Source organism: Plectropomus leopardus, chromosome 2 (assembly GCF_008729295.1).
Source record: "Plectropomus leopardus isolate mb chromosome 2, YSFRI_Pleo_2.0, whole genome shotgun sequence".
NCBI lineage: Eukaryota > Metazoa > Chordata > Actinopteri > Perciformes > Serranidae > Plectropomus > Plectropomus leopardus.
In genome coordinates this window covers 21,763,004-21,781,667 of record NC_056464.1, presented here as the reverse complement: position 1 = coordinate 21,781,667, position 18,664 = coordinate 21,763,004, and the positions used below count along the sequence as shown (strand labels likewise).

The 18,664-nt window shown below is 38.9% G+C and overlaps 1 protein-coding gene across 1 annotated transcript in view; it reads left to right on the top strand.

Annotated features, from left to right (window-relative positions):
- asic1b (acid-sensing (proton-gated) ion channel 1b) overlaps positions 1-18,664 on the top strand; it is a 199,405-nt gene that overhangs the window by 6,274 nt on the left and 174,467 nt on the right. The window contains exon 2 of the mRNA XM_042495665.1: positions 13,423-13,618. Within this exon, the coding sequence (XP_042351599.1) occupies positions 13,423-13,618 (196 nt within the window). The remainder of the gene's footprint in view (positions 1-13,422; positions 13,619-18,664) is intronic.

Sequence of the window (18,664 nt, the reverse complement as noted above, 5' to 3'; positions counted from 1 at the left end):
ACTGCCAGACAGACAGCAGAAGACAGAGGCAGCTTGGTTGTAAATGACATCAAAACGCTGTAGAGATTCTCAGCATGTTTTTTTTAATGTTATTTTTAATGTAACTATTTTGGTACAAATATTTACCTGCCAGTGTGGCAGTCAGCCCTCTGTGATTTACTCTCCAAACAGGAAATCTACTTGCATTTGGCTTTCGCCATCATTCATTTGAAATCGTGCTAATGCCACTGTGTCCCAGCAAAAACTCTACTGTGCACTCAAGTTCAGACTGAGATGTAACTATGTAAAGATGGTTGAATAGCTTATCTGCTATCTTTCCACATTTCTACCTTTTAAAACACGTTTTATATTGTGATATTTACTAGAGATGGCATGCAATATAGCCCTCCGCAAGTATCTCAGATTTTTTTTAATGATGGTCATTTAGTTTGCAAGAAATGTTCAGCTCCCTGGCTATGTCTCTCCAGCTAGCTGCCGCCCTTATTTTGGTTTTATAGTGAAATGAGGTTTTGTGTAAATAATTCCACATTTTAATGAGTTCGCTGTTCCTCGTCTATTACTGTGCTTTCAAAGGGCTTGATGATAGAAACACGGCATCCGATAAAAGTTCAGCTCAAAAGGGAGCATCTTATTGCTTGCAGCAAATTAGGGCACCTCTTTCATCAGCGTCAAATGTTGCCCAGTTGGCACAGTTTTATTTTCTTAAGTGACTAACAATGACATGTCTTGTTTGAACACCCCAACAAAACTGTGACCTTTGTAGTGAACAAACACAATGTATGCTGCTGCTGCTCTATCTCCACCCCCCCTCTACAGAAATTTGATCTCCTTCATTTTGCCGTGCACGGCTTATGGCCAACACACTGGGCTCTGTTAGTCTACTTACAAAAATAATATTATGTTAATCACATTGTCAGATTGCTTATTACTACAGTACATGTTGGATTTAGTGACATGACGCCATCAGTTCAGGTTGTAGGCTAATTTTGAATTTACCAGAACAGGTCATATTGTCAAATGCTGGTTCAGCCAGTTTGCATAAAATCAGTCAGGTTTAAGCTTTTACACTTACCTGAATGCCGAATCTTGAAATCGACAAGGAGAGTTTCTCTTTGACAATCTTCACAGAAGTATAAAAGCATGGTGTAACAAGGACTTTGGAGGAAAAAACAAAGGAATTGGAAATAACTTGAATATAACTTATCAATAAAAACGTCTTAGGGTATCCTGTAGACACTTCTTTGAAATTAAACACTGATTGGGTGGAAAATATGTCAGTGGTAAGCTTCTTGGTATCAGGTGACAACACGCTGTGGCATTTGTTAGAAAATGGCAGAAGAAAAACAAAGTGTCATGCAGTTGTGAGTCTGTGTCCATCTCTGTCTCAGGAGGAAGCAGGAGGCAATATCCACCCTGGCAGTGATGCCAGACTGTTAGACGCTATGAAGTTTATAGCTGAGCTACTAGTTACTTACTTCATCTTAACTCACTCCATTCCTGCAAGTTCTGTACCAAAAACAAAGTGAATCACTTTCTCATCGTGTTCTTGCAGGTTGAAGTCACACTTGGCAGTGCAGAACATTACAAGTAAATTGCTCAATTTTATTTTTATTATGTCGCAAGGGCAATTATGTGATAATTAACAAAAGAGAGGTCATTTTAGAAAAGGTGTTGGTTATGTGGTGTATGCTGCCAAAATCTGTTGGATCAGCTCATGAAAGTCAGAGAAGCGAGTCCTCTGCTTACACAGATCCCAAGCTTTAGCATGTTTCCTGAGCTTGCAAACATGCTCTAAATTCACAAGTGTTGTGTAAATTGCCCCAAAATATAATGCTCGATAACTTTGACCATGTGATTTGTCTCAGCAAATTCACAGATCCTAATTGGGATTTTATGGGTGTAAATAGTGCTTGGGAGGGGACATGGGGAGGCCAGATCATCATGCTGAAAATACAAAATTTAAGAGAAGCTTCTAAAGCTAATATTTCAGATGTGGCTTTAATTGCATTTAATATATGTCGTGAATATTTATCAGACCTATAAGACCTTAGCAGGCACCTTAGTGCTGGGTCAGTGTTTCTAACACTGGCGAGGCATTGCATGTAATTACTGTAGTTTGCATCTTAGTGTGATTGCTTTCCAATAAAATAAAAATTTGTGTGGGTTGGCTTCACCTCTCGCTGACCCTAGTTTACTTTTCTATGATCTTGTCCAAAGTGGCATAATAGCTGTGTCACAGGTGCACCGTCATTAAGGTGATTATCAAAACTCTGCTACCAGTCATTGCAGTTATTCATTTTCAAGGACACAGCACAAACAATCCAATCCTCTGTAGTAGATGAGTTCAATTAGTGCTAATTGGATAATTACCTGAGATTATATCAAGATGTTCATTGCTGTATCACACAGCCTGTGGTATAAACACCAACTTAACACAATAGGAGCATGAACTGCTATGGAGGGATTTTTTTCTGTTATTTATTTATTATTTTTTAACTGAGGGTATGAAGTCCTCACTGAGGACAGTTCTGTGGACACAGTCGTAGGTTCACTCTTAAAATCTGCAGGTGCTAGTATTTACCCACTCCTCTGAGTGAGGTGGCAAAGTGATGCAGATGCTGCCTTCATTCGTTTTAGTTCCCGCAAGAAAATTAAAGTGCTTGTGGCCCATAATCCAATTTAGTTACCCCCGCCCCTAACGCAGTGAGTTTGCTGTGATTGCTTTAGGGAGCAGTGGCAGGGCAATATTAAAAATCTACCCATATTATTGTGATTGTATGCGCTTCAAGTAAAGCCTCCTGACTCGGGGATCTAAGCACGGCGTCTTAAGTGCTCTCCTGGCAGCTTTGTGTTGCTTATAAGACAGAGGCTCAGGAAACAATTCAATTAAGTTGAGAATATACAACAACAGGCTGTATCTTCTTATTAGAACAAAGCGTGACAATGTAGTGATGTAGTCCCACTGTGGAAAAACTTAGTCAAGTCAGTTTTTTCTATATAGCCCAATATCACAAATCATAAATTTTGCCTCAGGGGGTTTCAGCATAGCATACAACACACACATTTGGGCTGTGCGTTTTATCTTATATACCATTTTTCAATCCTTACCAGGCAGGGGTCAGTTCTCGCTTGAAAAAGACATTCTTAATCTCAATTGGACCAGCCTGGTTAAATAAAGGTTAAATAAGATAAATGGGTGATTTTAAACTGTCTGGAAACATTACCATTCCTGTCACTGGAATTAGTAAATCAGTTGTGCTGAAAGAGATACTTTGCAGATCTTCAACCAGCTTCGAGTCATTATGTGGGTTGTATGTAAATTAAATATGGTAACTTTTTCCTCCATCTTACCAGCATCCACCCATTCATGTTATATAGTAAACAAGCTGACAGTGCTTATGGTGCATCTGCAGGCTTAAACGGTAAAACCAAACAGTGCTGATCAAATATGAACCAAGATTCTGTTACTGCTTTGCCTGTTTCTCACCTAAAATGTTTCCAGAAACATATTTTAGCTTACTGTTTGAGTGCAAGTCGAAATCGTTGTTACCAGTCGACCCCCATATTGTTTCCTGTGTCTAAATGGAAACGCTCATATTATGTAACCCAACAATGGGAGCATTTATTGGTTTAGTGCAGTGCATTCTGGCAGTTTTAGGTTTTCTGTTTTTTGAACAAAAGCAAATGGCACAGCATTTTTTCTCTGTTTTTGCTGGTCATGCAGTTCCAATTTCAAAAGTGTTTGCGTCTCTCTACTGTATAGATTGCCCAGTTTTAGAGCATCTTTCCAGCAGTGAAACACTCCTTTAACTTACTGCAATTACAATTACATCTTTTGATGTATCTGCCAATTTAAAATTAAGTCACTAAACGATGAGAACATTATGGAAACTGGAAACAGAATACATCACCATCTGCAAAGTTCCTTTAATCGTCAATTATAAAACAATGTGGATTACTTTTTCTGTTACACTGGCTCAACTCTACAACATAAACATGCTGTATGTCTCTAACATGTAGTATGGTTTCTTTTTGCATTAAGTCATTTTAGAGCATTTTGTGGCTCTTTTCCACTTTCAGTCCACTGGAGCAGCATTGTGAGCTAAAAACCTAGTTAAGTCTTTGAAATTCTAATTAATGAAATAATTTCCCCTAAGATAAAATACTTAATGCACTGTGTGTTCCTGAAGGATATAGGTAATTTTATGATAAAGGTTAGTCTGATTTCATGCGTAATCAAAGATTTAGTTGACCTCTATTCAGAGCTGCTCTCTCTCCACCTAAAACCCACTCATCTCTCATGGTAATGAACCTCTTCAAAAACAATTTAATTAGTACACTGAAGCCAGTCAGGTCACACATTTACAGTGCATTATCCGTCCACATATTCACACAACAGTGTGCAGTTTAGTATTAACCTCACATAACCCTAATTTGCCTTAATACAGTTTCAGCAACAGCTAGATACATGAAGCACGGGCAAATAACGGACAACCTTTCTTGGGTTTATCATCTATTTGATCTTTGCTTTTGCAAAATGTTCTTGAATTGTTTTTATTCTATTTTTTTTAAGACAGCTGTCACTTCTAATGAACACGTAAAATACACCACAAAATCAGGAAGTGTTGACTTTTAAGAGTTTGCTTTGATTATGTGGAGAAACTTAGAAGAAGACATTGACATGAACACGTCATGTCAATACTAATATTTTACTCAAGGATTTTTGTATTAGAGAAATTATTAGACGGGATTTGCAGATGGGCTTGAAGTACTTGGAAATAGTCTCTTTTTAAACGAAGTGCTTAAAAAGGCCTTGAAATTAAAATGAACCGCACACACTGCTGCCTTACATTTTGACCAAGTTTTGTTCATCGGTCATTAATTGCTCAGATTCAGAAATTGCACAGCTTTTTCTTTTAAAAATTCGGACTTTGGTCTTGTGGGTGTGTGTGTGTGTGTTGTGTGTGTGTGCACACCTGTCAACAAGTAATCTCTCATACTGCTGTACCTACAGATAGACTAAAATGTCAAGATTTTTGGGAGGTAAACAACTCATCCTTGCAGACTGGGTTCAAAAACTGCAGCTAACATTGTAATCGTGTGGTAAATCTGTTCTCCTTACTACAGTTTCAGTGTTAACCCATTTAGCAGGGGTTTTTGAGTCACTTCCTAAATTTGCTGCTGTGCCATAATACTTGTGTAATTGTGTTTCATAAATATATTTTTAAACACTTGGGAGAGAGCTGTCGCTTTTGATTTAGGGGAGGGATATTCAACTTTAAAAGGTTGTGTTATAATTATTTAAAAACCCTCAGAACCCCAAAACCCACAAATGGGTTTAAAGACATGTTTTCTTTGAAAAATATCTAAAAAATCACTGCATTTATCATAGCCAGAAACTGTAAAATATGGTTATTTGCGTTGTAGGGAGGATTATACATTTTCCCCAAGTCGCTAAGGGAGGCTAAATGAAAAATTTTAAAAGCACCGGGGCTAAAGTACAGTCCCTTATGTGGGATAGAGCATAGATTTCACTCTAACCAGTATCAAACTCACTAAGTCTACATACAAGTAAAAGGTCCAAAGTACCATGTGTGGATCAAACCAGTCAGGGTTACCCCACTCTAGTTGCAGCTGCTAAATAAACATAAAAAGAAAAGTATATCAGTTAATTGAGGTGTCAATCATTGTACCTGGTTTAGGTTGTTAATTCTAATTAATTATAATAATATTAATATTATTATGCAACTTCTGGTAAGATAAAAGAGCAGTCTGGTAAGATAAAAGAGCAGTAAGCTGGTTGTATGCAGTAAGCTGGTTGTATGCTTTAAATTTCTTTGTAAATGGTTTGTTTTTTTCAAAACTAATTTGCCTTTAATTTAGCAATCACACAGTACACACAGTGCACAATGTCCTTTTGACTCTTGTGAGGCGACTGCACGAGGGTGAAACAGGGACTTGATGCTGTTTTTAAACCTTAGACCTTTTTAAACCTTAGAGTTACTGAGGCAGTTGACATATGGGGACTGGGATGTGTCCTCGCATACCTGTATTTTTGCTTCTACCTCTTCAGTATTAGCTCACAATTCAACATGATACAAGCTATTTGGAATCTGCTTGGTCAGCCAAGGGACCACCTGCTGAATGCTGGAAGGTACACCACACAGATTTTCACCAGGGAAAAGGGCTCAACCAAACTACGATGGAGACTAAAGACGCCAGAGGAGTGCGTAAAAGACCATTGTCAAAAGCCCCCGAAGAGTCCATGGATTTTTGATACTGTCAGTAATTTGGCAGAAGCAGTAGAGAGCCAGTCAGTGATAGGGGATGGTATTGAGTTAAGAGACAGGATAGCATTTGTAAGCCTCCTAGAACAGCTGCTCAGTGTTGATGCTGCAAATAGAATCACGCCTGGGGAAGCTCTACAACATTGTTTTATTACAATGGCACACCTAGATGAGGACATGGACACCAGTTCTTATGCAGAAACTGCCGGCATAGTTGATGGCCGTCTGCCACATAGAAGAGTCAGATGATTAATATGGATTTGATGTTTCTATTGACTCGACTGATGGAGTAGAAAACTATGCTCCTCAGATCTCCTATGGTGCTCACCTACAGGGAGAGCCATTTGGGTCCACCAGCGGTGAAGATTTCATAATTGAAAGATTCAGTTATGGAGATGGGGACCCACGAGCAATCTCATGCATTCCTCTGATCCCCAATGGTGCTCACGTACACAGAGAGCCATCCATGGCTTTCAACAGTGTAGATTCAGTAGCCATGAACAAAGAAGAGGACCAAAAAGAAAACCGGTATAATCCTCCAATGCCAAATGGTGCTCACCTACAGAGAGAGCCATCAGGGACTGAATATTTATTAGCTACGGGATTCCATCTGTGAGTTTCGAGGACCTGCGATTACACTACTCTAATCCACCAGCTCAAAGGTCTCACTCACACAGAGAGCCAATCGGGTCTCTAGAGCTGAAGATTTAGTAGCCATAAACTTCATTTACCAGGACAATGACCAACAAGTAAACCGGTATAAAATTCTAACTCCCAAAGATACACGCCTACAGAGGGAGTCATCTGGGACTTCCAGTGCTGAAGATTCATTGGCTAAGGCTGTTATCCGTGAGATCGTGGACCTGCAGTTGTGCTACTATAAGCCATTTTGGACTTCCATTGTTAAAGATTCAGTAGTGATGAACTTCATTTATGAGGACGAGGACCAACAAGAAAACTTGTATGATCTTCCAACTCTCAGTGACACTCGCCTACAGAGAGATCCATCTGAGACTTGCTGAAGATTTAATGGCTTTGGATTTCCTCTGAGTGACTCACAGGTGTCCCTCACAGAGAGAGCCACGTGGGACTTTCAGCATTGGCATCGAGGCGTACACTACCTACTTCTGTGATGGGGCGTCATACATTCCAGTTTGCCTTCAACTTCTAACCTTCTACAAATCAACACCCTGTGGAGCCATTTGCTGCTGAGCTTTAGTGATGCAGCCACCACTATTTTAAATCCTGGTCCTGAAGCTGCCATTAGACCTGTAACACCTGATATGGGCACTGTCAACATCAGCCAGCACAGCTCCCAAGGATTGCTGAGTGAAAGAGGAAGAGATTTCCTTCTTCACTGTCAACATCGACCCTGAGAGAGGCGGCAGAACTCCCAGAGTTTGCTGAGTGACAGACAAGGAGATTTCCCTCTTAACACATCGAAAGGACTAATCTACATTGACTCCAAGACTTTAGCCCAGACAAATAGAACTCTCTACAATGACTGCGGGTACATGGACATGAAAAACCATTTATAAGGCTCATCCTGGTTCTAAAGACATTTGGGATTCATCACGGTGGTTAGAAGCAATACAATACCCAGAAACAGTGGTGGATGAAATACCTGATAGCCATACAACAAGGTCCTTTTTTCAACTTAAAGCATTTAAAGAACAAAATCTGGTTTTGCCTTTCTTGCCATTCCTCCTTTCGTCCGTCCATCCCCTCCTTTTTCCCTATTTTGTAGTAAGTACAATGTTTAAGAGAAATGTATTGGAGTAAAAGAACACTTTTTGTTTTGGAAATGTAGTTGAGTAAAAGTGAAAATTGGCATAAATATTAAAAATCAAGTTAAGTACAGATACTCTTAAAAAGTACTTGAGTACTGTAACAAAGTTACTTTATGATGTTACACCTCTACCTAGAACAAGAAAATACAACACAACCATTGTCAGTACTATACAGCTGGATATTAGCTTAATGTTTTAATGTCTTTGCATTTGATTGGGCCGCTAAAAAGTGGGTGCAGAGTTTACCACATATATTTACCTCAGAGTCCTCAGCCGAGTGAACCACTGGCTCCACACACATTTCCATTGCTGTTATATCAGGAGGATGACGAGGGAGAGATGAATCAATTAGACCTCCTTTTTCTCTACATATTGCTCTGTTAGCAACAACAACCCACTAACGGTAATGTGCCATTTTATATGATCAAAGTCTCATGTGTATAGATAAACTTTTGTAAACGCCCTTGAGTGCTGGATGAGTCATCAACATTTGAAACTGTTATACAGAAAGAGGAAAGGCAGGGGTTTTGATGTATAAATACTTGACATAAATGCGGCATATAGCAAGATAAATGATCAGTTACTATCGTGACACAGGATTAAAAGTGGGAAAATGTATTTTTCATTTCATAGGGACTGTTAAGGGGAGCTACACCCATTAAAACATCATACATGTTATTACCTTGGCCTAAGAATGTCATCAACATCTAAAAATGTTTTTTAATAGGAACAACTCTCTGTCAAATTGACATGAGTGCTAAAACTCAAATTTGTGATGTAATCAAGTAAACAGTCTGGAGCTGGATTTAAGTGAATTGGGAAAGACATTGTAGATGACACTGAGAGCACCCAGGGGAATCTTCTGAGTATATGAGGACATTTTCTGTTTCAGTACTGAGAACTCTGCAGTAGAATGAATGATTTGGATTCAAAAAACAAAACAAACATTTTGTGGGTCCACAAAATCAGGCTCCTACTCATTGTCTATGGAGCAGCTGCAGACATTACACTCAATGACATCACAAGTGTGAGACTGTCTCCTCTGGTTTTTGACTTTTAGAAAGGGTAGATCATGTTCACGAATATTGGTCAACTTTGCTAGGCCATGGAAAACTTTAGAATTACTAATTTATGCAGAGTTCTTTTTAGAAATACCAGCAAAACCAGGAGGCCTATGTTGGCATGGCTAATTTTAGAAGACTTAACTTAAGGGGCCGGCTTTTCACTGTCATTTGTTTTTCTCTCTTTAGTGGTGTGTGGAACTGATAGAACTGCAGAAAACCGGGGAAAAGATAAAGATGATTTTTTTTTTAACTTTCTTCACAATGTGTAATAAGTGACCTGTCACTGAAAAAAGAGACATTGATCACATCATTAATATTTAAAACTGGATTATCTTTTGAAAATAAAAAAAAAATAGGGCTTGAAAAAGTACTTCAAATTCCTTGCATTTAGTGCTGTAATGACTGTGTGAACCTGTAATTGGGTAAAATGTCAAAGTAATTAGCTGGTAAAATATCCATAATATTCTGCAAGCATTTGATTGCTGTGTTACACCTGATCTTTCATGTAACAGTGTTGAATTTGACGGCAATATTGTGGGGCATTCAGTGCAACTCTTCTTCAGAACAATAGTCTCAATCTTCTCCGTCGCAGCACTAATAACTCCATTCAACATGAAGCATGACCGATTCCCATCTCTCTTCAGTGTTATGAGCTCAGAAGAGAGATACAAGCCTCATTTCAAATTACGGCACATAGTGTCGCACATGGTGAATATTTTATTTCACTTTGTTTGTTTCAGGTAAACAACACTGTAGCTGTGCTGGAACATATTACGTTTCTTGTAATTTGGTTGGGACACGAGTTGAGGATACATTGCCGGTTGAATATTAAGGAAATGCTCACAAAAGAAATAATGTAATATTTCATTTTTTATTCATGGATCAACTTCCATTATTCCCATCATCAAGGGACAAAATCTTGTTCATGAGTGCCGACAAAGCTTGACCTTGTGGAATTAAAAAAAAATCCATTAAGATTTACCACCAATTATGGTTTGAAATAGTGCCCATATCCATGAGAAACAACTCTGCTGTCAGCGTCCGCAAAGTCATTCACAGATTTATAGTCAGGGGAGAAGGGTATGCCTTTGTCTCTCTCCGTCTCTCATGGTTCCCAATTCTAATTCTCGCTTCTCTAGCTTCTGGCTTATTCATGTTTGCAAATGTAAATTGAGTTGTCCAAAATTATTACAAAAACATAATACATGAACCCTATTATAAGATGGCTGCTGCTCTTTCACATAACACACAAATTCGGGACTTTATATTAAAATCCCTTACTTTACGACTTTGCAAAAATGTGGAACAAATGGAAGGAATGACTACCTTGTTGCTGAGTTCATTCAGAAAAAACATTATGCAGTCTTTTACAGTGCTGTTCACACTGATAGACTATGTGTGTCCTAAGTAATTATTCTCATAAGTGTCTGTCAGTAGTGCTTAATCTTAGCACTTCATAATTTGGATGCTTGTACCGCTGATGGGCCATTGCTCAGCAGGGGTCATCAACAAGCCGTCTTTTCTTCCAGCAGGGCCACACTGGTTAATTGAGGTTAATTTATATCTCTGAATGACTGTGAGCAGGTGCTGGAGGTTGATGGGTTGTCAAGCAAAGGCATGTCATAAATGACTTCCCCCAGTGTTTTCTTTCTGTGAGTTGTAGTTGAGTTTCAGCTGCATGTTTGTGTGGAGGAAACGGAAGCAGAACAGTGTGTACATTTCTCTATATGATGCACCTCATTTTTCCTTGAAAAAATGTAGCAGATGCTATGTGAAGTGTTTTGCTTTGATGTAAACCAGGAACCTTTTTCCTACCAAGGGCCATTTCAATTTTTATGAAGTCCTCCGAGGGCCATACTAAATTTATGAACACTTATGATGCAATGATTATAGATTTTGATATTATGAAAAAGCATAGTTTCACTATTATTACATGTAAATTACACTCCTTCAAACACTTAAGGCACTCCTTCACAGACTCCTTGTGCGTGAGGTTCCAGCTTCTTAGCTATTAAGTTACTCACCACAAAACTTGCCCTCCTAACATTGTCTGTCAGTCTGTGGTCTTGTGAAAGCTGATTGTTGGTTGCCCCAACTCAGACAAAGAGCGTTAATTTTATCAAAGCGCATTTGTCCTTTCAACTCGTCCAGTTTAGCTTGTTTCGAGCTGTAATGAATGATTGGCCTTTTTCATCACTGCCAGCACCATGCCACAAACAAGGCAAAGTGGCTTACCTTTTACTTCAACAAATAAATTATCATTTGTCCATTTCTCCTGGAAAATGCAGCTTTCTGCATCCACCTTCCTTTTCTTGGCACTCGCTATGGCGCATATCACTTGTCACTCAATCCTCAATGTTATTGCATGACGGCACATAACCTAACGTGTTGTATTCACTGACCCTGAACCTGACTCGGACGTGCATAGCCGTCAGTGTTATCTCAGAAATTGAATTGCTGTCAATATTTTTTTTCCCTGAGTTTATGTATTTATTTTTAGAATTGTGTGGTGGGCCAGATCAAATGGTCTAGTGCGCTGTATACGGCCCGGAGACCGGAGGTTCCCCACCCCAGATTTAAACGCTAAATAGTCTCTGTAATCTTTCCAGAGTGCGTAGGATCTGAATTACCGCTTTACGAGCACTGTTATGCTTATTACGTGAAAACACTTTGCCACCACAGTTAATCCTAATTATTTGGCAGAATGATTAACATGATTGTGTGAAAGGAAATACTCCCATCCTTTATGTGATGAGTGATTTTCTTCCACTCGGTGCCACCGATGGTGGCTGGCATGCCACAGCCAGGGTGCCAGTTTCAGTCCACGTGTGGATGATATTGTGAGAACTTGCTAACTGCAGGTATGGGAGAACTGGCATAAACATATGTACCATATGTTTAGTTAGAGGGTGAATATGCACGTTTTGCTGCTTCTCTATAATTGTTTTCATGTTAATGCCTATTGTCCTGCCAAAAACGCTTGTGTGCCTGCCAAACTCTTTAAATGCAATGAATTGAGGAACTACTGAAGTTGTGTCTTGTTCTACTTCCCATGAGAATTCTTGAGGTCATGTCTATTTTTTACTTTTTCGTGGATAGGCTACCGTTTTGCGTTTCGAGACTGACAGTTCAGAATTACATTCCTTGGAAATTCATTTCTTCTTTTTCATGTAAACTCTATTCATATCTAAGTATTCATTTTGAAGAAAGCCATTTTAAAAAAGTGCGTTCTTATGATTATGATGAAGAGAAGTTTCAAAAAAAGTTTGCATGTGAATTTGACATCACCTATGACTTTGAAAAAATTGTGGTGTAATATAAACCCTTGTCATATAATCATAAAATTAGTGTTGTTATGTTGGGTTAAAGTAGCTTAATTAATAAAGGGCTGCACAATAGGGATGGAACAATGTGAAATACAATAATAATGTTGTCGAATTAAGATGACGATATACAATAAATAAACAGACGTTAAAATGTACTCAGTTTTGCCTTTCCGCTGCTGTCACCATAAAATTCAACAAATTGCTTGCTGAATGGAAAAAATAAACTTTATCCAACATAACTAAACAAAAAAAGGCACCAATAAAAAGGAATAATGGGTACATTTAAAAGCAGTTTTCTACTGATACTTCTACAAGATTACTTTGGATATATTGTGCAGCCCCAAATTATTATATGGTTTATTTGTGCACTGACAGTATGCATATTTATGAGTAGGGCTGCACATTGTGCAAAAAATAAAATAAAAATCAAATTGCAAGTACTTTAACAGAGATTACACTTTCCAAAAAAGACTTGTTGGAATAATATGTTTTGCACTTTATTTTAATTGAAAAACATATAACAGCATGTTCCTTTCCTCTCTTCCCTGCTACTCTGATGTATGTATTGCAATTGCGATCATGATTAAAAAAAGGAAAGACATGTTGTGCAGCCCCAAATTAATAGATGTTTTACTTGTACATCGACAGTATGTGTATTTATGAATAGGGCTGGACACAGTGGAAGAAAAAAGCTTATAATAATCATATTGCAAATATTTTAACAGGTAATGTGATTGTGATACAAGACTGATTTTAGTTGGAATAATAAGTTTTGCAGTTTATTTTCACACACAAAAACAATATAAAAATTAAAAAATTTACAACTATTGCAATTTGGATGTTGTACTTTGCCATATTGCAATTTAGATAATATATTGATGAATTTTGCAGCTCTTTGTATGAATGTGGTACCTTGTGTCCACATGATAACTTAGTCCAGAATGTTCTTTTCTAGGTATGAGATCCGGGACCCACACCTGGTAGAGGAAAATGTTTTGCAGATTCTGAAGGAGAGGGCCGATTTTGACAACTACAAGCCCCGCCCCTTCAACATGCGTGAATTCTATGACCGTACAGGCCACGACATCAAGGACATGCTGCTCTCATGCTTCTACCGGGGTCTGGAGTGCAGTGCTGAAGACTTCAAAGTGGTGAGTCAGGCGTGTCAATAGTTAAATGTCCTCTGCAGGGCTTGCCAAGATGAGGGTCGTCGAAGGATGTTTGTAATACAAGGTCAGCGTTGGTAGAGTTTATTGTAACACCTTCATAATATGATCTCAGTTGAGCAGTCATTGCTGAAGTTTGCTTTTGGGACATGGCAGCATATATCAGTATAAGATAGTGATTTGTTTGGGCTGTGTAGACAGTTCAATCTGTGGAGCTTCATCAGTCTAGATCCCTCTGTTCCCCCTCAGGATGCGCCTGAGAACCATTGTGTACACAGGCCTAGGGCCACTGAGTGTACATCTTATCTTGATGCTGGCCTTAGTGCGCTAGTTTACGGCCTGTGAAAGGCTGAGCAATGCTTTCATAAAAGATTGAAACTTGTTCTGTTGCTGAACTCTTGGTCAGTGCCATAACACTTGCGTTATGAGCAAGAAGTTAAAAAAATCAGTCCCTCCGGGAGATTTTCTGGGAGTGTTTGTTTTTCTCATCTATGGGATGGTTACAGACACCCAGTTATTAACTGGAACCTGTGTGACCTTTACATCTATTGCACAGTATATGAGTTATATGTTTGGTTCAGTTTGTTGGTTTATTTGTCTGTTTGTCAGCAGAATTACAAAAAACCACAGGCCCAATTGTTATCAAACTTGGGGGAAAGGATGTAGCATGGGCCAAAGAAGAGCCCATTACATTTTGTAGTGGATCCAAATCACAGAGCAGATACTCAAATTATTTTTCTCTTTCATTAACATTGGGAGATGGGATATATGGCCTTGGCGGAGGTCTGTGCTCTCTCTTTTAGTCCTGATAGTGTAGATTTGGTTGTTAGTGGTTACTATACTTTTTTTTCATGCCTATCTCATAACACCTGCAACATGCGGTTATATTTTTAGACACTGGTTGCAAAATGACTTACACAGACTCACAGAATTTAGTCTTTTAAAATAATGTTAACTACTAAAATAAAAAAAATATTGAATGAACTGCAGGTACAGTAAAGTTAAATAGAGTAGCATATAATAAAGTTAAATACATTACTGTTATAGTAACATTTAATAAAATACGGTTATAAGGAAATTACATTGAGTGCTTTTATAATGAAGTTTTAAGAAGTATTCTTAAAATTAAATAAATGAAAGTGGGACCCACAGTGCTTTTATTTTGAAGGACCTGTCTTGTCTCAGGCCGAAAATGTCAGTGTTTTTGCTGTGGACTTGAAGCTTCCAGTCAACAGTTGGATGTTAGCATTAGCAGACAGATACCACGGCACCTTTAACCGTGAGAAGTCATTCACTGCGAGCTGAAATCAAACTAAAAGCTCTCCAATTCGTATATTACTAATATTTGAAGGTCACACTGGTGCTCTGTGGTGTCTATTTGGTCGCAAAATGTGACCAAATAGTCACGATCAGAGCTCTGTTACCACAGTGCTGTAAATTATCATGATTCATTCACTGTAAGCTGGAAACAAACTTACAGCTCTCCACTTCATATATTAATCGTATTTGCACATGACAGTAGTGCTCCATGATCACAAAATGTCATGGTCTGGAGCTCTGCAAAAGCCCTGCTTTGTGTGTGTTTGTCTATGAGAGGCAGAGAGCTGTAGGAGAGAGCAAGAGAACCACAACACCTGTTGTTTATATAAACGATGTGACAATTTATACTCGATGTATGTGATATAGTCATTTTATATACTACACGTGGAGCAAGCTGCGATACATCTGGTATATTCGATATATTGCCTACCCCCACTCTCAACCATACAGTACATGTTTGGGCTGTAATGGAATACTGTGAAACATTTTAGATTATCATCATCATTTTCAGAATGTTTTTTCCTGTTTTGTTGTCTGAGTAAGTGAGGCAGCGGTTACCGTACTTAAAGCATTAGTGAGGGTGGGACTTTGTTGATGCAGTGAAATAACTGCAATCTAGCTAAGCTCTTAAATAGATTGAGAATAAAGTGCTGAAAGGGATGACTGGAAAAGGATGTATTAAAAGTCACAGAAAAAGAACACCAAAACATTTAGATGGACAAGACAACTCAGAAAAATTTGTTTGAGGTGAGTGTTGCTTATGAAATAGATGAAATAAGAATCCTAAAATACATTCTAAAACTAAAAAAATCCTAAAAGAGAGAAATCCCTGTTTTCTTTTTTAATGTTACAATGGTCATATTAAAAAAAGGGGTCTCACTATAAAATGTCACACATTGCAACTAGTGGCAACATGCTGTGGGAGGGGTTTATTAGTTGATACTGCATGCTTGTTTCTGATAAAATGCTACTTTTTGCTCTAACTAACTCAATGTAGGTCCTCTGGGTTGGACAGGTGTTAAAATTAAGCCAAATAACAGAATTGTAAACTGAATTTAACATTAGGTGTCGCATCAGCTGCTCTTGTTTTGAACAGAATTACACCACGTCCCAACAGCAAATGAGAGTCCTTCTACTGGTCGCATCATTTAACATTGCAGCTCTCTTTCCATACTGAATCTGTTAAATATGCACTTCTGTTACATCATGTAAGGAAACCACATACATAAGATCTGTATGCTCGAGATCAGACTGGCACCATAACCACTGAAAAGATTGGTGTGCACTTGTTATCTTTCTGTGTTTGTACTTTTTAAACAGAAAACAGATGTTTTATATTGTGATATTAACTAGATTTTACATACAATATATCCGACAGCAAGTTTTTAGCAATGCTCATTTACCTTACCAAAAACTTTCAGCTCTTTGGCAGTTTCCCTCCAGTCTTCTGCCGCCTTAATTAACTTTTTGTTGTGAAATAAGAAGTTATCATGCTGATAATTAAGCTTGTACACCAGACCGAACCGTCAAAACCAGACATCACCTCAACTCTACTCTGCACACCATTTCATGATATGTATTTTCTGTCAGTTATAAAGACTGTTATCCTTACCAAAGCCTTCTACGCCTTAAAGTGGACTGTCTCTGTAGAGGCTGAGACATATGCATATGCATATATAATGAGACTATTATTACAGGTGCTCTTCAGATTACAAGCAAACTGCTGTTCCAGACTTGTGCTCCAGCTTGATGTTTGTTTATAGGCATATACTGTCTGAAAGAAGGCAAGAAAATGCTTATGAAATGTGGCCCAGTGTCTCACTCTTACATACTGTGTCCTTCAGGGGTCCTTTGAGGTAGAATATCTCATGCTCTGAGCGATTTTCTTTCTCCCCCGTATCCCGTAAAACCATGTAGTACAGCAGTCGGCTGCAACCTGGCCCACATGGTGTGGCACCTCTTAATGTGCTGATGTGACCACATTTGCTGTAGTTAGTTGTGCTTATGGCAGATGGTGCTTCGCAGGGCCATACTGTATTAGTACAGTAGAGGACCTGGATAGAACAGCTCAGCAGAGAGCACTAATGGTGTGGAAAGAATCCTCAGTGTGATAGAAAAAGGAAAAAAAGTACGACGAACGCTCCCACCAGTCGCTGCCTCCAAACCCCAGAGCATGGAAGCAGTAAAACTGTGATTAACACTGTCGGCAGCTTCTGCTTGTTTACCCCGAGCATCGGCAGTGAGTCTCGCTAGCTGCTCCCTGGCTGTGGAAGATAGCCAGACACAAATGTCTCCTCTACATATGGCGTCAGGGAGTCCAGTTGCATTGCATCATTTCATCAGTGCTCTGATAAAGATGGAAAATAAAACAGTCAGACCGCAGAGATGGTAGCACTCAATGCAGATAGATGGGATGGGATACTGAGAATCCGCAGTGTTATACAGTCTAATGTTCTGGTGGATGGATGGACTTGTTTGAATGGAATTGATTTCACATTGTTTTCAGGTTCACGTTCAGGTGCTGAGTTCACCATTATCAAATCAGAAGCTCACTTTGTCCTTGTCAGAGGCCGATGTTATCATCAATTAATGGTCATTGGCCCCAATACCCAGTGGGACACAGTGCCATATAACCAATTTTCAGTCATTACAGCTGGAAGTGTCATAGATTAGTAACGCCCTCTATCTCTGAATCCCTAAATTCTACTCATTGTGTCCCTAACTCCTCTTTCTCCTTGGAAAGTCTTTTGCTAATTAAGGATGCAGAAGGCTGGGCTTACGTCTTTTAGCTCAGCTGATATTAGAGAACAGCAGGAAAGAAAAATTACCCTCAATTAATATTAATAGGTGGCCTACAGCTTCTGAGCCATAGCTGCAGGAGATAATAAGAAAACACTAAAAAGTGAGTGAAATACAAAGACCGTAATTTGATTTTTTTATGACCTTTTGTTTAATTAAAGAGACACATACGTCGACACATAGAGAAATCATAAATTTAGAAAATCAGTTTAAGAAGAAAATTATTGGGTACACAGTCTATCTTAGCGCATCCCCAAGGAACCCTCTGCACAGATAATATGTTGATAGGTGATTGATGTCACAGCATCTCAGTTATTCCATTTTGAACACTTCAAGACACCCACGCCTGACTTGAATCACCGGGGAAAACTCTGACAGACTTATAACTTTGCAAGACTCAAGCTAAGAGAGTTGGCAGGGCGAGTAAGAAAGAGAGAGGCGGCGCATTAGAGAGAAAATAAGAACAAGAGAATGAGGGACAGATAGAGGCCCAGGTAACAACAAAGTCCTTGGGATGAAACTGAACATAATGGTCAAGTGCTGCAGAGAGGCACAAAGACTCATAACAGCAGCTGCCACAGCAGTAGCAGCAATAGCAGTACTATCAGTGGACACAGGTTTGGGCTCATTTAACCTCTCAGAGAATGCAGAGCTGCAGTGTATCTCCCCTTTGCAGCTGCCCAGTTGTTTGCCCAGACACAATGAAGTATGGCAGCTCAACAGGTCTCTCCTTTCCACTCTGAAATTTTTGTTTAAAACAAAATGTCAGCCTCTATCCAAATGCATAGACAGGAGTAAAATTATAGGCCACAGTGGTATTTAGACAAGATCTCAGGCTGTCTTGAAGGAATTGGGAGAGTCATCACAGTTACGCCAGTTTTCTCAAGTCCCTGTTAGCAGCTACTTCACCTG